Below are 24,917 nucleotides of genomic sequence, written 5' to 3'. Positions count from 1 at the left end.
CGTGAAATGAAGATGTATAAATTTATTACTATATAAATAGTCTTCTCTAGTTGGATGGTCCAAATCAACCTTCAGTGAGATGTCCCAGCCATTGAATAGCAAAAAATTGGAGAGAATTGATGGATGGGATTATCTAATATGTATAATGTTGATTATTAGAATCTGTTAGATCGTATATCTACACCATAGATCTGCTGTAAAACATCTCAAAATACTCTCACAACGGTAGGAAGAACTTCTAGATCTACCGATTGCTTTGGATCCACTCCACTTAGAAGTCAATCTGATAGTTTAATACAACGAGGGAAGCGGATTCCCTGGTGACCATGCCACTATGATCCTGTGGGGCCACCGTGATATTTGCGTTTTGTATCAACACCATCCATCCATTTTTAAAGTTCATTTGAGGGCAGGAGCCCAAAATTGAAGCAGATCCAAAGCTCAAGTAGACCACACCACAGTAAAACAGTGGGGATTATAAAATACATAAATCATGGCAGAGCCCAGAGAGCACCGTACAGTACTAGCTACTGAGTCGCTACTGGCAGGGTAGTATGCAATCAGCGTCTAGGCACCCCTACTATTGAAACCTTCTCGCTTGAGACCTACCGAATTTAGGCAGACATCTGAGTTTTCACTTCATCCTTTCCAGACTCACCTCATGCGTGGGCTGGATGGGATATAAACATCACAGCGGATCGAAGGAAGGTCTCTAGGATCGGTGTCCCGTTCCCACTCTTGTGGTGTCTTCCCCTACCCATCAGAATTTCCTGTGGCCGGAAGCTATATGGGCCTACCAAATGCCAGGAGAAATCCACTCTGCACATCAGTTTATCAATCAATTACAATACGATAGTAGTCCAATCGGGCAGATCAAAAACTCAGGTGTCCCACGCCATATGAAACATGTGGGCAAGGAACACACGCCATTGGAAACTAGCCTTTTGAAGGGTTTGGATGGTATATCATGGGTGGCTTCGAGAAGGTTTCAACACAGTGCATTTCCATTCTCACTGATCATGAATTCGCTGACGGTAAAGATGACATTGGATATCATGGTCCAACAATCCCACATTCCATCATCGATAACATTCAAGCATGTGGTGCGCGCGCGCACACACACACATACATATATATATGGTCGGGTTAGCTTGTTAGTAGACACTCCAACGTTCGTCACACCTAGCTCACTAGGGAATCGATCCAAGGCCTCAGTGTTGAAACAAGGTTTTCTTCACTCAATCTACCACTTGAGCTATGAATTGGGGTGTGTAAGAAAAATACCAGTGTCCATAAGTGACACAAGGAAGGACATGATGAGGTCGATCACTGTCTTCCTTAGGAAATAATAACTCCGAATCCATGAAGCTCTTTTGACTCCTCGCAAAGATTCTTCGAATTCATGATGGATTAAAAAATAAATTCTAATAAAATCGAAAATAAAATGATTGATCATGAAAATCGAATTTACAATCCTTTAAATAATGAGCCCAAACATAGGAATAAGTTTCATACTCAAACTCTAACTCAAACTCCCTAAAAACGTGATTCCTACTACACTTCATAGTTTTTTGGCTAAAAATAGTAAGTGTGTAATTTGGCCTAACAATGTTATTCTTCTAATTTTCCTGAGCCCTTTTCATTTTTGGACATGACTCATATAATTTAAAAGATTAAAAGTTATGATTGAATTAAAACTTACTATTTATAGTAAAAATGAAATTAAAATGGACTTTTGATCGTCGATCTGATGAGATCTCGCAAATTTGGTGTGGGCAACCCAACATAGAGGGGTTGGCTGGCTAAAGTAGCTTCTCCTACCTAAAATCATATATGATATGTCGAAAAACTCATTTTGGTTTGCGAGATACGCTTGTTTTAAGGTTCTGATGGTCTGGATCAATTCCGTCTTTGATCGGGTCTTCTCTGCTCCATCTTCTCTATGAAAGTGTCCGTGACCCACCCGCTCTAAATCAATAAGCTACCAATCGCCAGTTTAAAGACCAAAACTGATCAAGCAATACTGCTGAAGTGGAGTCATCACGGTTTCAGTACAACATAATCAATGCGGATACTCTAATCAGCCGGAGACTAACCATGCAACGAAAAACCATACAACTGTAAAATATTGCTAGGCCTTGATCATTCAATGACAACAACAATAGGCTCGAGATTACATCCTACATGATGTCATGCTTGATATCATAATAGCAACCATGATATGATACTCAACCATGACAATATGCAGTTCAGATTTGCAATCCTCTGCACAGGTCCATCATGTGGATGGTCCGGATGCAGCGAGAATAAGGTGATGTTCAGAATTGAAACCATATATTTGGAACATTCAATATCATCCAGATGTCCGGTTCACGTGGACAGTTCAGATTTCTCATTTGCATCGCGAGGTCGACCGGTTGGACAGTTCCCATTTGAACACCGTGCATGTGCTAACCATCCGTGGTGGCAAACACATGTTGAGTCCTCCACGATCCAAATCATTGAGTTAAAGGTCAAGAATAGTGACCTAGGCTTCCTTTGGAATACACTGAGATGCATTTTGTGAATTTTTGAAGAAAAATTTACACCGTAGACGAGTCTGTACAATGCCTTTTTTTTTCGCCGCTGGAAAGCCTATCTAACTAAAGGCGATTTTTAGGGTACGGACGTTGGTTTTTTGACGAAAATATCCCTGCCTGTTAGGGTAAAGCAGTTGGAAAAAGCATGGCTATTTTCATCTTTCTGGGTTCAACCGTACCAATAATAGTCTAGTTTGGTAATTAAGGTTTTTTTGAGTCAGAATGAAATAATGTGAGTAGTCCGTCGAGTATATACTAAAAACGTACCCAATTTTTTAATACAATAGCTACTAACTTACCGCCTTGGTGGTATATGTGGCAGCCCTCACTTTTTTAGATTTCAATAATGAGACATGCTAATCACTTGGGATGAATAAAATATCCTTCCCATGATTGAGTATATTGTATTCTAGTAATTATCCAAAGAAACATGTACCAAAGTTTGTTGAAATCATGTGCCTTTAATGTATGTCGAATGATTGAAATTCTTTGATTTATGTAGTTTGCTCGCTAGATAATTTCGGCCATGTTTGAATATTGCTCGAACATATGAATTTGATAGATCGAAAGCTGCTCGATCGATGTTGATCAATCGATGGTTAGATCGACGGTGCGCATAGTGTTGCATATATATATGTGTGTGTGTGTGTGTGTGTGTGTGTGTGGAAATGGTTTTATTCCGTGGAGCTCATGGGAACTTCCCATGAGGTTGAGTTGTGTGGGCCCCATCGTGAGGTGTGTCAAACATCAACATTGTGCATTTAATGGGTCCCCTTTAAATTATGGGATATCCCAAAAATCAACCGTATACGGAACTCAGGTGGGCCATACCATCTAAAATCATGTGAAGACATGCCTAAAAGCATATAAAAGCACTTAGTGGGACTCACCTAAAATTTGGATGCATTTGAAACTAGGTCTGACCCCTCATCCAAGTGGGACACACATAATAGATGGGCTGAATTTATGAACCACATCTCAGTGGGCCCAACAAATGATTATGAATGTTTTAATGGGAGCGTAACCTCTCTCAACTTTTGTATGTGGTATATGGGACCGCATAGAACCATTTCCCACACACACACACACGCACGCGCACACACACACATATAATATATATATATATATATATATATATATATATATATATATATATATATATATATATATAATATATATATATATATATATATATATATAATGCATGATTAGTATAGAACAAGGAGTGCTAGTTTATTTTTAGGGCTTGGAAGGAAAAAAAAAACTAGTAATTTTGCATTTGTAAGTTGATTCTAATATCTTGTAATTTGTTTTCATGATGGATCATTGTCACTTTGTACCGTAGTCTTTTTTCACAAGGGTTTTTCGACATAAAATTGTATATTCTCTGAATTGTTTTATTTGTGTTTATCTTTCGATTGTTTGATTTTACTTGAAATTTACTTTTGTAGTTTCCCAACAAAAGTGATGCACATGGAACATTGCTAACTTCTTAATTAATGAATATGTTTGCTAGATTTTTTGGGTTAAAGCTTTCAAACATAGTTTTTATCCGTAAATAACATCTATATCCCACACAATTTATGTTCTGTTTATCTAAACCTGACAATGGGCTGGGCCTGATCCAACAAAGTCAAAATTTTGAATTGGGCTATCCCAATAGTCCGGCCCAACCAGTTCAGTATTTAAGCAAGAGCCATGGGCTGTTGCCAGAATAATGGCAATATTTCTTCTTGCAATAACCATGAATGGCACACAAGCAAGTACTTTTATTTATTCGGCTTATTTTTCTTGTCATTCTAATGTCCTTAATTGGTTTAGGTTGTTGATTCACTTTGAATAGTCTATGGTTATGATAATAATGTGAACTTCTGAAACCAACTCTAATTGCTCTACGTCCTTTAAACTTATCTTTGATATCTGCAACTTTACAATTATAAAACTTGATTGAAAGAAATTCATGGAAGTTTACTATTACGTAAAATGGGATAAACTCATTTTTTAGGTGCAAACCAAACAGGGGCCTAAAACAGTCGACACGTTTGTAATAAAACCCAAATTAAATTTATACAAGATAATAATATTTAAAATATTTTAATTTGAAAAATCTTTCAAACCCAATACGGCTATCAAGAACACTACTAAATTTGCGGTTCTAGAAACGTTATGAATGGTACGTTGGTGTCAAAACCTGGTTGTCGATTGGTTGAAGTTTGATGCTCTCCCTCAGGTTCTGTTGTATTGGTGGATAACAGTCAAAGAGAATCTTCAAGCAAGAAATTTTAAATTGAATTATGTGCTTTGGTAGGCCAATTCAATTGCGGATGGGCTTACCAGGATTGGAATTTTGATCACCAGATAGGTAGATCTTCCGCGAGCTATCAAAGGTGACATTTTCCTCGACAGGTGGGGCTGGATGCTTTGTGGTTCAGCTAATGGCAGAGGCCACTTTTTTTTTTTTTTTAACAATTATTTTATTACTATTATTTTTTATAATCTTGCCCCAGTTGTGATTGGTGCTCTGTGTGGTGATTGTGCTATTCAGCGTGGGGCTCTGTACAAGTTTTGTTGCTGCCTCTGTTTTCCCTCTTTTTATTATTGGTTTTTGTATGAGGCTGTTTGCAGGAATTTACGCAGTGGTGGGCTGTGTCCTCTGTGGCTACTCCAGCCAGTCTGCCTGGGTTGCAGTTGCGGCGTGGTGGTGCAGCATGCTGGTGGCTATGGTCCTCTGCTACCCCTTTGCTGTTTTGATGGTAGATTTTGGTGCTGTTTGTTCAGCAGTGTTTGGGAGCGTAGTTTCAGAGTGCCATTTTGTATTTGTGGGGGCTGTTTGTTTTGGTGTGGTTGTTGTAGCCCGTGTAGGTTGGAGTTTGCAGCAGGCCAGATTCTGCTGACTCTGGTTTCTCTGTTCTCTGTACAGAAGAGGTCCCAGGGGTTTTTTTTTTTTCCTTTTGTGTGCTCTTTTTTGATAATTGTAATTTTTATATTTTTGTATACTTGAGACAGTGGGTGGATCTTAGTGGGTGGAGTTTCACAAGAAGCAACTAGTTAAAAAAATAAATAAAATAGTTGTTTGCTAGAATACATTCTGATTGTGTTATAATGACATGCGTAGTGAATTTAGCTTTTGAATTTATAGAGTTAGCTTTCAGTAATCCAAACTGTTTATAAGATGGGGTTCACCTTAGATGAATGATAAAAAGAAGTATTTTAATCATTTGATCATTTGGCTCTTTTACTTCGTACGTGTACGTCTCTTTACATTTTGAATAGTTTAGAATTTTAACTTTGAATGGTGAAATTTCAAATATATATTTTCAGTTGAGAGTCCCCATGGATATTATCTGTCCATGATAACGGCCACCATAAGAAAAGTTTGGGTCATTGAAAATTAGGGCTAGCTATGAGCTGCGCCTAGGCCAATTTTGAAACGTTCTGGGATTTTTGGGCATGCTCCATCCTCAAAAAAACCCACCATCAAAACATTTCGGGTTATTGAAAATTAGAGGTAGGAATGTTTTGGGTTATTGGGAAGAGCTGAAACTGGGCCAAAAAATTCAAATTTTTTATTTTTTATTTTTAAATCAAAGTTTTTGATATGGCCAGCCCAACTTCTCAAAATCCTAGCATGTGTTGAGGATTTGTGCTGCGGAATCATACAGATTTAGATCTAGGATAGCAATCCAATGACACCAAACAATCACAAAAGAAATAAAGATTTAACGTGGAAAACCCTTGCGGGAAAAAAACCGCGACATAAAGCGACAAAAATTCACTATGAAAGCATAAATTACAAAAAGAGTGGACTTATCCGATTCGAACAACCTCAAATTTCACCCTTATTACACCCTTTAGAAACCCTAAAAACCTTTTTAGGAACCCTTAGAACCCCTTTAGAAAGCCTTAGAATCCCCTAGAATAGCCCTGGGGACCCCTATTTATAATTTAGGAAACTCATCTTCTATACCTTTGCGAAACCGCCTCAAATTTACGCAGTCCATACAAAATCCATGCACAATCTGCGTAACCCTCAACTAGTCGAGCCAGGTCCTCGACTGGTCGAAGGGCACCCTCGATCGGTCGAGCTTGGGCCTCGACTGGTTGAGCACCACGGACACTTAAAAGAATAACACGTTGGACTTTGAGTTGAGCGTGCCTTGACCAGTCGAGCCAATCCCTCGACTGGTCGAGCAGCATGAGATTTACAGATTTAAGACATCAGTTTACAACAATCTCCACCATGTCTTCAGTCTTTAATCATGTGTCTTCAATCATGTAGCTCCTTGATCTCTTCTCTTATCTTTGCATCACATCATTGCTTCTCATATACACTCCGTCCTTCTTTTCCGCCATCGCCAAGCCCAGAGAAGTTGTACAGAACTTGAACTTCTCTGCAGGAACGACCTTCGTGATCATGTCTTCCAGATTCACACAGGTGTGAATCTCCTCCAGAGTTACGCCTCCTTCCTCAAGCACTTGTCGGATAACATGGACATCCAATTAATTGCTCCACCCACTAGTACAAACGAGTAACGTGAAGTCGACTTCCTGTAATCCACACTGCATACGTAATCTGAATCCACATACCCTTCCAATTTTATTCCTATCTTCCCAAAAGTAAAGACGTAGTCTTCTTACCATCTCACCACTATCCAATGTTGCTTGCCAGGGTATTTCCTCACAACACTGATAGCCTGTGAAATAATCGGTCTAATCCAGACCATGACATGCACTGTCAACCGCATTAAAATAAGACTCATGAGATGTATCCTGCTTTTCCTCATCTATTTAGGACATATCCTGAGGAAAACTTTGAGGAGAGACACGTAGGGAACGCTCTCTGGCTTTGCCTGGTCCATCACATCCTTGATCAATACCCACCCAACGTATTCTGCCTGAGATAACCAAAGCCTACTCCTCTTCCAGTCTTAATGCCGAGAACTATCTTTGCAGTCCCCTCGATCCGTCATCCTGAATGTCCCACTTAACTGAATCTTCAGTACATTGATTTCAGCCATGACATAATTGGCAATCTACATGTCATTAACAAACAATACCTGACCCACCATGAAAGAATCAAACCACTGCCTAGGTAATAGTCGTACCACGACCTCTTGCAAACTCTTTTTCTTAGCCCCTTTAACTTCGAACCGCTCTAGTTGCTTCATGTAAATCTGCTCTTCCAATTTTCCGTACATAAGTGCAGACTCCACATCCATCCTTCCAGCTCGAGATCGCATTGGCCAACCAGCGCCAATCACGGATCTAATAGACACCTGTTATATCGTCGATGCGAATATCTCTGAGAAGCCGATCCCTTCTCTCTGAGCATAACCCTTCGCTACCAACCTCGTTATGTATTTATGTTTTATCCCCTTAAAGATCCACCTACATCTAACTGCTTCCCGGTGCACTGGAAGTTCCACCAGCTCTCATGTGTCGATCTGGTACAACGAGTCCATCACATCGCCCATAGTCACCATCCACTTCTCAGCATCAGGCTCACCTAGAGCCATTTGAATGGAAGACGAATCCCCTACAATATTGGAGTCATCCATATACCTTGCCGATATCCTGTGATTATGCCATGTGATTCTTCTCATAGGTGGCTGCTCCACCTGCTCTGTATCTCTGTCCGCGCATCTCAGCCTTCATGCCCTGCCCGCTCATGTGGCTATGCCCTGCCCGCTCATGTGGCCATGCCCATCATGCCACACACGTGCAGAGGTGAAATCCACTACAGCCATTGCAGCTTCACCTTTTGAAGTACTCTCAATCAACCTGTACATGTTACCGAGTCGTTACGCTTTCATGATTACCCGTACCCCCTTAGATACCTTAAGAGCACTATCAATACTTGTGAACTTGCAGCCCATTACCTCAAGTACAACAAGAGAAATCAGATTCTTCTTCAAATCAGGAACATGCTTGACATCAGTCAAGGTATGCTCCACCTTATCAAACATCTTGTTGCGCACCGTACCAACAACCACAACATTACAGGCAATGTTATTGCCCATAAATACCTGTCCACCATCGCACTCTCTGTAGCTGGTGAACCAACTTCGGTGAGGAGTCATGTGAAAAGATATCCATGTGTCTAGCATCAACTCGACCTTACGATCATCATATGGCCGTCTGAGAGTAGACACAGACAAAACATCACCATCACATCCACCCGATCTATCTGACGTGGCAGTATTGGTCTCCCTGTATGAAGCCTTAGAATCTTTTCTCTTAGATTTAAGATTTGTACAATCCTACTTCACATGTCCTTCCATCCCACAATTCCAGCACTTTACCTTTCCTTTGCCCCTGCCCTTGGATTTGAATCTAGAACTTGAAGAACCGGTACCTTATTTAGAATTCATACCCCTTGTAAACAGTGCATCAGAAGATATCCCCATATCGCCGTTAAGCTTTCTCATAGCCTTCCCTTGAAGGGCTGAGATAACGGTTCGATACTCAGGGTTTTATTCGTGGTGCACATTGTGTCCTTGAATAACTCATACGACGCCGGAAGAGAATTCAGCAACATACATGCCTGTTCTTCATCTTTCATCACTTCCTCCATATCCAGCAATTTGCAAACTAATTTATTAAAGTTGCTGATGTAAGTCTTCAGATCTCCACCCTCTGACATCTTGAAGTTATACCACTGCCGCTTCAAGTGTAGATGATTTTCAGAGGATTTTTTCTTATAGACATCCTCTAACTTCGCCCATGACATTGTAGAAAACCTCATTCGTGAGACATAAACGGATCGAAGATAAGGCCTTCTTATCAAGAGCATTCCGCTCATCATCAGTCATAGTAGACTTTCGCTTCTCAAGAGCATCTTCTTCGCCTTGCTTGATTAAGGAACTGATGATCTTGATCTTCCATCACTCAAAATTATTTTTCCCTGAGTAGTTCTCAATATCATACCTAGTGCTTACCATTATTACCAATCTCTCATATTCCGATCTATCCCATAACGATTGCTCTGATACCACTTGTTGGGGATTTGTGCTGCAAAATCACACAGATCTAGATCTAGGATAGCAATCCAATGACACCAAGAAATCACAAGAGAAACAAAGATTTAACGTGAAAAACCCTTGCAAGAAAAAACCATGGTATAAAGCGACAGAAATTCACTATGAAAGCATAAATTACAAAAAGAGAGGACTTACCCGATTCAAACAACCTCAAATCTTACCCTTGCTACACCCTTTAGAAACCCTAAAAACCTTTTTAGGAACCCCTTTAAAAAGCCTTAGAATCCTCGAGAATAGCCCTAGGGACCCCTATTTATAGTTTACGAAACTCCCCTTTCGCACCTTTGCGAAACCGCCTCAAATTTACGCAGTCCGCACAAAATCCGTGCACAATCTGCGTAACCCTCGACTAGTCGAGCCAGGTCCTCGACTGGTTGAAGGGCACCCTTGACCGGTCGAGCCTGGGCCTCGACTAGTCGAGCACCACAGACACCTAAAAGAATAACACGCTGAACTTCGAGTCGAGCGTGCCTTGACTGGTTGAGCAGCCCCCTCGACCGGTTGAGCCAGTCCCTCGACTGGTCGAGCAGCGCGGGATTTACAGATTTAAGACATCAATTTACAACAGCATGAACCAACCTGATCATTGCCATGCCTATTGAAAACAACCCAAATCCAAGTTTTAAATAGTCTAAAACTGGAACATCACCTCATATGTACCGGTATTGTCCACGAATGATACAGGAGTGAATAGCCTATTCACATTTAAAGTACAGATGCATCCTTATTGCAACATGTATAGACGTTTTCTAGCAAACCTTAGACGAGAAAGTACAAAAAGAGTTGTGAGTGAGTCTAGCCAACTTTCATTCATCTTTAGCGCTATAAGAAGTGATGGTCAGATGACCGTATGTAGGCCATTCATGGATTTGCAGATTGGCTATGGTGAAGGATGATTCAAAACCATTGATTTGTTTGTCAAATGTGATCTGTTGACATTTTCTTTCGACAGTTCATCCAACTTTAAATGAAACAATGATGGTTGGGACACTAGGATTTTTTTTCTTTATTTATTGTTTTTATAGATTTTTTATGTATGAGATCTGAGCTTTTTTCATATGCTCACAAATTTTAAGAACTTTCTATCTAAAAATCAGGCCATTTCACTGAATCTCAGTGTGCCACTGTGAGAGTGGAGTTCTCCCACCTTTCTCAAAATAAATAAATAAAATAAAGGTGTGCCACTGTGCAAACCAAGCGGTTGTCCGTTGCTTTTGTACAAGGTGGCCCACTTAAGTGTGGAACAGCTCAACTTTTAAGTTCGAATCTCTAAATAGTTTAGCCCATTAATTAAAATTCTTGACTCTTTTTCTTGAGTTCCTTTCCAATATTTGCAGATGCTAGGCACACATGTAGGTGAAGCTATGCCCATCTACAAGAATGCACATGCGCCAATACGGCACAAGGATATAAGACATGAACTCTCCACTGTGTAGGCACCGAGTTTGGATGTTTGGCCTATCTTTTAAAAAAATAATAAAAAAATAAAATAAAATGCTATTTGATATATAAGGAATTAAAACACTGTACATAGCATGGATGGACCTGTTAAACAAAAAAGGAATAAACAGCCCACCAACCAAAAGGAATAGACTATCTATCAGGCTCTTAACTTCCAAAATTGTTTGCGTACATTTTGGCACACCTGAGGAGTAAAATGGCCTTATTTTGAATAACAAGAACTAAAAAGTTTGGCTCAGCTGGTGCAAGGCTCAGATGTCACACATACTCCACTTTAGCATGTGTGATTTCATGCAATGGACAGTGCTCTATTTGCGTGTGGGTCTAACGAACCCGTGCTTTCTAGTGACATGCTGTGCCGTAAACGAATTCGTCATTTCAAGTGCCTATCAATCTATTTTTACAGAGGGAATCTATCTGTACCATCCATTATGTCTGAGATTACTATGGTTTGATAATTCTAGCCATCTGGTTAGTGATGCATCAAGATTCGATTTGAAAACAAAGCAATGATTCACATTCACCAGGTAGAAAAACTGCATCAGTTAGATGGAACTAATAGATCAATCATTTTTTCTTTTTTCCTGCCAAATCAGTAGTGGGATTCATTGGATGAATAACTCATCAGATTAATATCCAGTCGGTAGTCCAATAGCTAAACTAATTCCTTAAGATTGTAATGCCATTTTGAAAAGCATTGCATAAAAATTAGTGAGTAAATTAACATCCTAGTAGCTCAATATTATTATTGTTGTTGTTGTTGCTTTGCTGCTGCTGTTGTTGCTGTTGTGGTTGTTATTATTATTATTATAAGATGATGACTTTCTCGTATTAAATCCATGATATATTCTCCCTTTTCTTAATTAACACAAGATAAAACAAAGAAAAGGAAAACACATCTTTCCAAATATTCAATATCAATACAAGCACACTCTTAAGCCAAGACTAAACATATAAAGAGCTTGCTTAAAAAGTATTCAACGAGCTCATCTTATTTTGAAATATTTCTTAACATAGCTACCAATAATAACTTAATAATTATTGAGAAAAGACAAACCTTTATCTAACATTTGCAATGTAACCTATCCGTCTTAGTGAATCTTGACCTTGAGATACATGTCCTTGACTATATGCATTTCTGCAACAACATCTCTCATCTGCATTCGTTCTCTTGGAGATTCCTCGGAGCATAACACACCAATTTTGACCAGTGAAATCAAGCAGTCTTGCATTCTATTTCTTATATTGATATGATTTTTGTTGCCTTGAGTAACTTCAGCTTCTTCTACGAGCAGTCGTGGATCAACAATCTCCATTACTTGATTAGGCAAAGCCAACTTAGCGAAATGATGAAGGCTTAGATTGTCCTTAAACATGTCATCAGTTGGCCTCTTTCCAGTGATCATCTCCAATAAAAGGATTCCATAGCTATAGACATCTCCTTGTGTAGATGCTTTACTAGCCATCGCATACTCTACAATTTATACATCTCAAATTAAAGTGTCAGAGACTATTTAGCTACATATAATATCAAATGTTGAATTTTGAGAGAGAAGTAATTGACAATTTTGCTTTTATATCGGAATTTCTAGCATCAATTGGTGTGCTATGAACTTGTGAGTTCTTGCAAAGGTATTCTACATTGAACAAGACTACTACTCAAATGAAAGAACTCAACTCCTCAATCAAGTGAACACGGTTATAGCGATGATTTTTATGTAACACATATCTCAACTAAAGCAATTATCATAAAAGAATTCTTCTTACCTTATTATAGTGTGATTCATGTGGGGGTGCAAGTGAGTACTACTTTGTATATTCATATCTTTGAAATCAATTAGATTTCGATGCCATCAAGTTTGAATCTTGCCATGTGTGGGCCATCAAATCTGAGGTCATTCTTTTAGGACTTGGATCCGGATAAAACCAGGTTTGGGTGGCCATCAAGTACTTGGACCTTTGTTTTGAATTAGGTGCAGGTCAGGTTCAAATCTGATCTAAGTCAAGTACTTGATTGGGTCCACCCGATTCATGGAATAAATTGCACATGTGCACCACTTTTATCCATGCATGGTGTGTAATAGGGTCTTATACATGCTTGTAGATCAGCAAACCTCATTTCACAAGATGTATGTTCATGTAATCTAAGCCACATCACCCTTCAGCTGTTTTTGATGAAGACTTTGAGGAAAAAATTAGGCTATTTTGCAATTCAGGCAACTCTTGTAAAAATCAAAGGGTGGGCATCCCACCGACTGTGATGAGTCCCACCTGATTTTTTGGACCCTCTAGAGTTTCATAAGTTCTTGGTTCTCATAAGTTCCTGTAAGAATGGGTTCTCCAGAGAAATTATACACACATGCACACATACATACATACTAGAAATGCTTATACACAACTAGCTAGTTATACATCTAAATAGTTGGTGTGTGGTTTCAACATGGTATTGTGTGACATCTCTCCTATCCATTTAAGTTGTCCACGCTGTTAGAGCATTTGTAGCCATTCAATTTATGGAGATCAAATAAATGCTTAAAAGTAAAATAATTAGTGCTATGAAGTCCAAGGGTAAAATCAGATGGCTTCTTTTATCTTATCAATACACTTTTGGTTTATGCTTAATTTACAATTGGGTTATCTGGACGGTTTGGATTACTGTAGTCTCATGCATGTGTACGGTTGAAGAGTCACCGCCATTTTTAAAATGGTGGTCATTCTTTATGAAACAAATAATTGAGAAAGTTTGGATTCCTGTTGTCTCATGCATGTACACGGTTGAAGTATCACTGCCAATTTTACTGTTATCTTTTTAGCTGATTTGATAGGTAAGGCTCAATTATTTTTGTTATCTTTTTAGCTGATTTGATAGTAGGTGAGGCTCAATTATTTTGTGTGGGTCCCACCGTGGGAAAATCTATCTTGAACATCTTCTGTTTTTTTTTTTCTCGTAACAACAAAAAATAAAAATAAAAAAAATCACCGCCATTTTTTAAATGGTCCTCATGAAACAAATAATTGAGAAATGGTAAAAAGCCTAGCCATACTTTTGCAAATGGCTGCCTTCGTGCTGTGGGCTACCTTGTCCCAGGCAGTCAAGTAGGTACAGCTGTATGTGGGGCTGGGCTGGAATACCTTTTGAAAATAATTGACAATTTCCCCCTCCCAGAAGCATTAATATGCCTCGTAGCTCACACCTTTTGGAGGGGCCGTACGCATATTCGTTTACGTGTGCGTGCACTTGCACGACCACAAAGAGATATATATATATTGACACATATAGCCATACATACGTGTAGACGTACACATATGGTGTCAATGGGCCAGGCTCGGGCGAGAAAAATCAGAATTTTGAACAGGTCTAGCCCAACGGCCCCCAACAACAGTTCAAAATCTGGGCCAAAACCTATTTTGGGCCCAGCCCATTGAGAACCCTTCATATGTGTGTATCAGCCAGCAACAGTTCAAAATCTTGCCCAAGGTCTATTCTGGGTGCAGCCCATTGATAACCCTATATATATATATATATATATGGGAAAAGGTACTATGCGCTCGACCTCACGATAAGCTCCCGTGAGGTCGAGCTGTGTGGGCCCCACCGTGATGCATGTCGACCATCAACACCGTGCATTTGATGGGTCCCCTCTAAATTATGGGATATCCCAAAAATCACGTATACGGAACTCAGGTGGGCCATACCATCTAAAATCATGTGAAGACACCATTAAAACATATAAAAGCACTTGGTGGGGCCCACCTGAGTTTTGAATGCTACTGAAACTTGTTCTGAACCCTCATCCAAGTGGGACACACATAATGGATGGGCTGGATTTGCAAACCACATCTCGGTGGGCTCAAAAAATGATTATAAATGTTTTAATGGTGCACGGCCCATCCCCACTTATGTATGTGGTGTGGCCCACACAAGTCATGGATTGACTTGATTTTTGAGACCTAGGCCCACGATGGAATGGTGCATCTGACTGATGGGGTAGATGTTCGAAACGCATCACGGTGGGGCCCACACAACTCGACCTCATGGGACGGACTCGTGAGGTCGAGCGCATAGTACGTTTTCCCTGTGTGTGTGTGGGGGGGGGGGGGGAGGTACTATGCCCTCGACCTCACAATAAGCACTCGTGAGGTCGAGTTGTGTGGGCCCCACCGTGATGCGTGTCGACCATAACACCGTGCATTTGATGGGTCCCCTCTAAATTATGGGATATCCCAAAAATCATCCGTATACGGAACTCAGGTGGGTCATACCATCTAAAATCATGTGAAGACACCGTTAAAACATATAAAAGCACTTGGTGGGGCCCACCTAAGTTTTGAATGCTGCTGAAACTTGGTCTGAACCCTCATCCAAGTGGGACACACATAATGGATGGGCTGGATTTGCAAACCACATCTCGGTGGGCCCAAAAAAATGATTATGAATGTTTTAATGGTGCACGGCCCCTCCCCACTTCTGTATGTGGTGTGGCCCACACAAGTTACGGATTGACTTGATTTTTGAGGCCTAGGCCCACGATGGAATGGTGCATCTGACTGATGGGGTAGATGTTCGAAACGCATCACGGTGGGGCCCACACAGCTCGACCTCATGGGATGTGTGTCAAGGAAAAGGTACTATGCGCTCGACCTCACGATAAGCTCCGGTGAGGTCGAGCTGTGTGGGCCCCACCGTGATGCGTGTCGACCATAACACCATGCATTTGATGGGTCCCCTCTAAATTATGGGATATCCCAAAAATCACCCGTATACGGAACTCAGATGGGCCATACCATCTAAAATCATGTGAAGACACCGTTAAAACATATAAAAGCACTTGGTGGGGCCCACCTGAGTTTTGAATGCTGCTGAAACTTGGTCTGAACCCTCATCCAAGTGGGACACACATAATGGATGGGCTGGATTTGCAAACCACATCTCGGTGGGCCCAAAAAATGATTATGAATGTTTTAATGGTGCACGGCCCCTCCCCACTTCTGTATGTGGTGTGGCCCACACAAGTCACGGATTGACTTGATTTTTGAGACCTAGGCCCACAATGGAATGGTGCATCTGACTGATGGGGTAGATGTTCAAAACGCATCACGGTGGGGCCCACACAGCTCAAACCTCATGGGACGGACTCGTGAGGTCGAGCACATAGTGCCTTTTCCCTATATATATATATATATATATATATATATATATATATATATATATATATATATATATATATATATATATATATATCTGAATGGGCAGCACTCCAAAATTTGAACAGTCCATATGAAGCAGCACGTTATGAAACCCCTTGGGCCCAAATTTTACTTTGATTCAAAACTTTGGTGGGCCATGAAAAACAAAAACAGTTTCCTTCCTTGATTTGCTTTTCTCTTTGGTATGGCCCACCAGAATTTTAGATTAGGGTGAAAATTTGTACATCAGAGTTTCATGGGATTCCACATCACATGGACCGTTCGGATTAGACGCCCATGACATGTGTGCAAATGTGTGCACGTGCGCAGATGAGCATGATCCTACACTTTACTTTTTTTTTAAAAAAAAGAGAAGAAAGGTGGACATTTTCCACCGAAAATTTCATTGACAAAACAGGATTTAAAGCCTTTCAGGCGGGTCTAGACAAAAAAAAAAAATGACCTCACCTATCGTATACCAAGAAAAGGAAAGCTACACAAAGAAGCTAGCTAACAAAGAAAGAAGCAGGAACACCAGGAACAGAGAAACTAGAAACATTCAGCAAGGGAAGGACCATCTACTAAAGAACAGGGGAACCAGCAGGAGAGCATAAAATAGGGGCCACTCAGCTGCTCGGCCCAGCACCAGCTGGACCCTCCCCGATGGACTGGAGGGAGTGCGCGAGCACACACACACACACACACACATATATATATAGGTTTCATGTCCAGTTGGACCACAAGATATGATCCACCCAATGGATAACTTTCAACTTATTAAGTGAACGGGACATCCAATGGGATTGGCCTACCATGAGTATCAACTAGTGCAAAAATGAGTCCCATCTATTCTTCAAATGAATCACGCTTAGAAAACAACGTCTAACCATTGATAAATAGCGGGATAGAAGATCACCTGATGAAAGAATCTAATTTTTGCATAAGAAAATCATCATAATATGACCAACCTATTGCATAGATTAAACAAAGCAAGTACATGAAAGGTTACAAGTTATCACTGCACTGTAACTTGACCCTTTGCGAGACCAAAGAGGTTGGAAGCTCAGGTAGGCCCCCACCCTAATGCTTGTGTGAAAGTCACTCTGACTGCTAGGTGCGCACCCAAGGCAAAAAATCAGCCTCATCCCTTAATCTAGGTGGACCACATGATTGGAAATAATATAAAAAGTAACACACCCTCAAAACTATTACTCTTGCTTGAATATCAAATGGACCTAATTTTTTGCCACAGGTCTATATTTCAATGTATCATCTAATGGTCAGACTGATTTTCAAATTATCATCACCGTGGGCCTAAAAAAAGTGAAGGGTGGACACCACACTCCCAAGTCCCAACTGCTTCCTTTATTGTGCTAATCTCAAGTCAGCCTGACTTTTGGCGCCAGACCTCACTTGAGATGAACATCTCATTGTCAGAGTAGATTTCACGTAAACATCATAGCAGGCAATGTAAAGATCAAGGGTGAGCATCCCTGGCCCCAACTATTTCCCTTAAGTATGGTCACTAGAATAATTATCGATTTGATTTTTGAGTCTTAGCCCTAAGATGGGCTGATGCATCTGTTCATTGGAGTGGATTTCACATAAACATTATAGTGGGCCCTTTCACATACATACATCACATGTCCAAGAAAATTAAAAGGAAAGGGATGAAATTGTTACCTGGAGCGATGTACCCAATAGATCCGTTCATCCCAATTGAGCTAGTATTAGCAACTTCAGATAAGAATCTGGCTAGGCCGAAATCACCCACTTGAGCAATCATGTTATCATCAAGAAGAATGTTGCTCGGCTTTAGATCTCGGTGAATGATTGATGTTTGGCAATCATTGTGTAGATAATCCAGTGCAGAAGCCACATCTACAGCTATGTTTAGCCTTTGAGTAAACTTCAAGTTCTTTCTCAGCTGGTCATCATCATCACTGTGCAACCACTCGTCTAGACTTCCATTGGGCATGTACTCATAAACTAGAGCTTTAAAATCATTGCCCTTAAAATCAATGCTCGAGCAACAAGTCAAGATCTTAACAAGATTCCGATGCCTAATGTTTCTCAAGGCATCACATTCGGCCATGAAGCTCCGCAGAGCTCCTTGTCGTTGAAGGTTGAAGACTTTTACTGCTACCATTGTTGCATCACGATCCAGAAGCCCTTTATATACAGCACCAAAACTTCCAGTGCCCACCAAATTGTCAGAAGAGAACCCATCTGTTGCTTTAAAGAGCTCCGCATAAGACACGTGCATAGAAGGATCCTCTGTAGAAGGTGCAGTGAAAGGTTTTCTTCGGCACTTTCTTACCCAATAAAGAGTGGTAAAGAAACATGATAATGAAATAAGAACCAGGACAACACCAATTACTGAGAATTTGACTTTTGAAGCAAGAGAGTTCCTCCGTTTCTTGGAAGCTTTGCTAGAGCATGGAGGCAATTGTAATTCTTGAATACCTCCACAAAGCTTCCTATTTCCGAGCACAGAAATTTCACTAGCATTTCCAAAAACCCCTTGTTTTGGTAATTCGCCCTCGAAATTATTGAAAGATAGATTTAAAGACCGTAGAGCAAGCTTCTCCAAATATTTTGGAATCTCCCCAGACATGTTGTTGCGTGAAAGATCCAGGATTTGAAGGCCTCTTAGAGTACCAAATGTTGGAGGAATTGATCCGCCAAAGAAGTTCCCATCGAACAGGAGATACTCTAGGCTGAGACAATTGCCTAGCCAGCTTGGAAATTCACCCGACAATTTATTATTAGAAACAATGAAGCTTCCAAGAGCATTGAAGTAACCAGCTTCTTGTGGTAGAAAACCGTTAAAAGAGTTATTCTGAACATGGAATTCTATCAAAGAAGGAATGCTGAAAAGTTGTCTGGGTAAGGTACCACTAAAGTTATTATTTTCGAGGTAGAGAAACTGCAAGTTTTTACAATTTCCAAGACTTGAAGGTATGCTCCCCATTAGATTGTTTCTAGATAAACCGAGTCGGTATAATTGAGAGATGTTGCCCAAGGAAGATGGAATTTGCCCTGATAATTCATTACTGCTCAAGTAAAGTTGCTCCACCTTGTTAAGCATTCCAACACCAATGGGAATTCTACCTGTTAGAAAGTTATACCCCAAATTGACTACTGTTAAGCCAATGAGATTCTGAATACCAGATGGGATGCTTCCGAATATCATGTTATTGTCTAACGATAGTTCATTCAGCTGGGTTGAAAGATTCCCTATGGAGTTGGGCAACAAACCACTGAGATTATTAATGCCTACATCCAGTAGTTGTAAACTACTGCAATTGATCAAAGAATCAAGAAAACCCAAGTCACTACCTTTTCCAATTCCAAGTTCATTTCCCCACAAACGTAACCTAGAGAGATTCTTGAGGTTTCCAAAATCCCGAGGCACAGATCCGCTAAAACTATTGTTATTAAGGTTAACAAGTGCAAGTCCAGAAGCATTGGATAATGAAACTGGTATGGGTCCTGTGAATTGGTTTACTCCGAAAAGAAGCTGTTGGAGATTAGGAAGAGTGAGGCCTAAGTTAGGTGGAAGAGTTCCATGCAATCTGTTCAATCCCACGTCGAAAATGATAACTGAGGAGAGATTGAATAGCCGGGGCGGAATCGTACCTGAAAGTTCATTTTCACGAATACCAAGAATGTTTAACCTCACCAACCGACTGAGATCGTCTGGGATGTTGCCCTCCAGACGGTTTCTTGAGAGATAAAGGAGCGTGAGAGACGAAAGGTTTCCAAGTGAAGGTGGGATGCTTCCTGTGAGATTGTTTATACCAAGGGCCAATACGGTGAGCTTTGATAGAGAGCCAAGATCAGTTGGAATCCTCCCTACCAGCTGATTTCGAGCAAGATAAAGGAGCTGGAGTTCAGAACAGCGGGTCAGATTTGCTGGAATTTCTCCGGTGAATTTGTTATCGTCCAGACCGAGAAACCGCAAGCGGAGCAACTGACCCATCTCTTCAGGAATCCGCCCGTTGAAGCTGTTGTTCGCGAGTTCGATTCTCCTGAGGAAGGTAAGGTTCCCTATGAAGGGAGATATGGGTCCCACCAATTTCTGGCCAGTGAGGTTCAAGGCGGTGACCCTTTGAGGATGGAGGCGACCACCGCATGTGACTCCTTGCCAGTGACAGAAGTGGAGAGTATGATTCCATGAGCTCAAGGAATTGAGAGGGTCTTCGGTTATCAGATGTTTGAAGTGTAGCAAAGCAAGATAATCTGTTTCGTTGGAGAAGTTGGCAGCAGATCCGAAGAAGCATAGAACGTGCATGGAAGAGAGAAGGAGAAACAACCAGAATGGCCATAGGCTCATGGACTGGAGTTCCATTATAGAGTTTCTGAATGCAGGAAGGCCAGAGTGAGGAAGCAAATATAGAGTAGATTCTTCTTATCTATAGAGCGCGTGGATCCTGGATGGATCCCCAACTGTGGGGACATGTTTATTTATATAACTTACATCCATGCCGTCCATCTGTTTTGAAAGTTCATTTTAGGGTATTAAACAAAAAATTAAGCAGATTTAAATCTTAGATAGATCACACCACAGGAAAACAGTGGTGATTGAATCCCCACCATAAAAAAAAAATCTTGGGGGCCACCAAAACGTTTATTTTCCATCCAACCTTTTGATAAGGTCATAAAGACCTGGACGAAGGTCCCAAACTAATATAATCTTGATCCAAAACTATCGTGGCCCATAAGAAGTTTTTGATTGTCATTCACCACTTTTTCATGTGATGTGATCTAAACGAGATTTGGATATACTTAATTTTATGGATCTTTCCTAAAATGATCCGTCAAAACAATTGGATGACATAGATTTATGAAAAATACATCAAGGTGGACTCCACAGTCAGGGATCTCACCCCCGGATCCACTGAAGCCGCGCCCATAGAAACAAAGAAAAAAAAAAAAAAAAAACCGTTGATTACTTACGTTGCTAGTAATAGTAAATGATTGAATGAGTTTTGGCTGAACGCGGATTGGGGTTGCCCCTACCCGCTCCGGGCAGGGTCTTTGACCTGATGTATGGGTTTTAATTTTTAAGCGCAACGTTTATCCATTTGGCCATATTCACACCGTCTTTGTTGAAAGCCCGTTGCCACTGAAAGAGTTAAAAAGCATATGCATTACATATTTTCAGGTTCGGTGTTCAGCTTTTATCTATCTTGTTCAGCCTAGCCACTCACGTGACGAGATAAACTTTATGGTTTAAAATAAGATGTATTCAAAGTGAAGTTGACTAAACATTACTCACGTGACGGGCAGGGTCTTTGACCTGATGTATGGGTTTTAATAATTTTTAAACCCAATGTCTATCCATTTGGCCATATTCACACCGTTTTTGTTCAAAGCCCAGTGCCACGGAAAGAATAAAATAAGCATACGCATTGCATATTTTCAGGTTCAGCGGCTAGCTTTTATGTCTCATTCAGCCCAGCCACTCACGTGACATGGCAAACTTTATGGCATAAAATAAGATAAATTCAAAGTGAAGTAGACCAAACATCAAGGCCAATATGGTCAATTTACCTTATTTTCGCCACATCACTTTATGGCATGACTCAAAAAATAAGATGGATTCAAAGTATACCAAACTACATAAAGCAGACATTTACCATTGAAATCTTCCAAGGGTCATTATAATGTTTATTTGCAATGTTTGTATCATTATAAAGATACATATGAAGGGAAAAATACAAATGTAAGCTTGTTCCAAAACGTTTTCGATGACGATTGTTATGGGAGAGTTTGAAGCCGACTTCAATTGGGGTAAGCTTGGCTAGGCCAGTTGAGTGACCGCGTCGAGGAAAATGGATGGCCGAGCAAGATAAGCTGACCCATGGTCCGAAATGAGCCATACCACTTTGTCCAAGTTCCTTTTTAGAGCTTTCACATCAATCTGAAATTCAGAAGAAGCCATTACATATGTCATCTACCGACCTCAAGTAGGTGCTCATCGACAACACAACTAGGCTTGTTCCAAACTGTCATGGGAAGGACTTGGATTATAGGGTCGGTTCGGACAGAGATATGCCCTACAATCGCGCTCGAGGCTTAACTCCAGTAACGTAAGTATGGAGCAATATCCGACGCACAATCTCAGGGTAACTGTCAACTCTAGCGCATGCGTCGTTCTAAATGGCATAAGTCATACTGAGAATGACGGGCACGGTCACTTTATCCAGAAAGTATAAATAGGGGACTCATTTGCATAAACAGGTATGCAAAATCTCTCACCCAAACCCCCATCTACACTACTTAGACCTAGATTCCTAGCCTAACTTTGGCATCGGAGGGTCCCTTGCTCTACCCATGGTCTCCTTTGTCTTCCTCCTGTGCTGGCATACAAGGCTCGACGCGAATGCTTGGAGCTTGGAGGGGGTGAGCTAGTTTTATGCATCAACAATAATCATTCAATTCTCATTGTTGCTCCACTTAAGTTTTGGATGCCTTTCAATTTTGAGATTATGCCCTAAAATGAGTTGACATAATAGATGGATGTTACATTGTGCCCATTGTGGGTCCCACATACGGTCCTTACACCACCTGAAGGGAATATGCGGTTTGGCTAGTGACCCCAACACTAGCCAATTATCTAATGTCAAGGCTCCATGGACCCTACCATGATGTATTGTGTTTGATACATGCCATCCATCCATTTTGGGAGCTTATTTTATGGCATGAGCCTACAAATGATGAAATCCAAAGTTCAAGTGACCCATACCACAAGAAATAGTGGGGATTGAACTCTTGTTGTTGACATCTTCTCCAGGGCCATTGAAGCTTTTGGATCAGTTTGATATTTGTGTGAGTTATGTGACATAATTAACATGTTTGATAGCAAATAAATTTACAGTGGGCCCTGGGAAGTTTTTAATGGTTGGAGTCCAATCACCACTGTTTTCAGCTGGTGTGGTCCACCTAGATTAAGATTTACCTAAAAATGCAGTGCCAAAATAGATGGACAGTGTGGATAAAACGCATACATCATGGCGGGTTCACGACCTTTGACACCAACTAGCTCGGTGGACCCTATCCAAAATGGATGCCCTGAAATGAGTTGGCGGTACCAAATCCTATTTAGAGAGAAGGAAAGCAGTATGTTTTGACGTGATGAACTTCTATGGGCCCACCATGATGTATGTATTAGATCCACACTCTATCCATTCTTTCAAGATAATTTTAAGGCATGAGCCCAAAAACAATGTAGATGCAAAGTTCAATTGGACCACACTACAGGAAACATTAGGAATTGAATACCAACTGTTAAAAACTTCCTGGGGCAAAAAAAGACATGGATAAGCCTATATTTATGTTTCCCTTCATCCGGTCCGTGTGACCTTGTTAATAAGTTAGATGGTAAATAAACGTTATAGAAGCCTGAGAAGGGTTTGAAAAGTAGTGTTATAGCAGCCCTGGAAAGGCTTCGAAGTTAGTCGTTCAGTCTCCACTTCTCTCTATGCTGCGATCAACTTAAGTTTTGCATCTGCATTGTTTTTAACCTTATGCCCTAAAATGATTGAGCAAAATGGATGTATGGTGCGGATCTAACATATAGATCATGATGGGCTACAGAAGTTCCCTATGTAAAAAAATATTCCGATGATGTTTACGCAGCCCGCAATCCAATCCCGGAGAGAGAGTCGGTGGGCCTTTTGGAAATCCGTTTGTATTTCTATTTTTATTTTTTAAGTTTTTCTCAGCTGTTGACAGCTAATGTAATCAGAGGTGACGTTTATTAATAAGAGGTGGCGGACACAATAACTCATTGTCCTTCAAGATAGACGTTGGCACTCAGTTTGAGTTTTTTTTTTTTCCTCTGTGATTACAGATTTTTTTTTCTTTTGTGGAATTTTCATTTTCTTTGTTCTTTTCATTTTTGAATGCCCATGCCACCGTTGAAATGTTTGTGGGGCCGCAGAAATTTTTGGATCAGGCTAATATTTTGGAGTTTTCAGACCATATGAACAGATTGGATGACTTATAAACATCACGATGGACCTGGGAAGGTTTCAATCATAGGCATTTCTCTGCCCATTCATTCCTTTCCTGAGGCCCACTTGACTTTTGGATCTGACTGATTTTTGAGTTCATGTCCTAACAGGATCTTGAAAGGGTGGATTTAAAACAAGCATCATGGTCGGCGGCCCCTAGCTTGCGGCTACCCGAACTTTTTTTTTTTTTTTTTAAATTTTATTTTAAAGCTATTTCATTGATTAGAGAAGGATGTACAAATAGCAGAGATTTCGGGCAGGCCCATAAACAAAAAGGGACATAGGCCCACCAATCATAAGGGAAAAGGAGAAGAAAAGGAAGGGAAACAACGATTAGCCATCCCTTAAATTCCCTAGGCCAATTCTATCAAGGAAGAGGAGACCTGAGATAGGAGAGGGAAGGATGGCTGCAGAGTTGAAGACTCTATTCACTTGGCCAGCGCTGCCTCTATATATAGGCTAGAGCATCAGCCACAGTGTTTGCCTCCCTGGGCGTATGGGAAAGGACAATCTCTATGGTCCGCATGATCGATCTGATTTTGGTCCGCCAGTACCAAAGGGCCCATGGAGGGGATGAAGCATGGAGCAGGGATGTAACTAAAGAGTTGGAGTCGCTTTCTACCTCC

At 40.6% G+C, this 24,917-nt stretch overlaps 1 protein-coding gene across 1 annotated transcript; it reads right to left on the bottom strand.

The window, feature by feature from the left end:
- Positions 1–11,956: 11,956 nt before the first annotated feature.
- On the bottom strand, positions 11,957–20,670 carry LOC131252551 (putative receptor-like protein kinase At3g47110). The gene is made up of 2 exons (XM_058253143.1): positions 17,951–20,670; positions 11,957–12,554 (listed from the first exon to the last, which is right to left on the bottom strand). Exons 1-2 carry the CDS (start codon positions 20,619–20,621, stop codon positions 12,172–12,174), a joined length of 3,054 nt encoding a protein of 1,017 aa, XP_058109126.1. The 5' UTR covers positions 20,622–20,670; the 3' UTR covers positions 11,957–12,171.
- Positions 20,671–24,917: the final 4,247 nt, after the last annotated feature.

This window comes from Magnolia sinica, chromosome 8 (genome assembly GCF_029962835.1).
Source record: "Magnolia sinica isolate HGM2019 chromosome 8, MsV1, whole genome shotgun sequence".
NCBI lineage: Eukaryota > Viridiplantae > Streptophyta > Magnoliopsida > Magnoliales > Magnoliaceae > Magnolia > Magnolia sinica.
Note: the sequence above shows the minus strand (reverse complement) of the source record. Positions and strands in the feature narration are given on the sequence as shown.

Coding starts and splice junctions, on each gene's coding strand:
- LOC131252551 (XM_058253143.1), bottom strand. CDS start 20,621: ATGGAACTCCAGTCCATGAGCCTATGGCCATTCTGGTTGTTTCTCCTT. Junction 12,555..17,950: donor TATTGGGTACATCGCTCCAG/GTAACAATTTCA, acceptor TATAAATTGTAG/AGTATGCGATGGCTAGTAAA.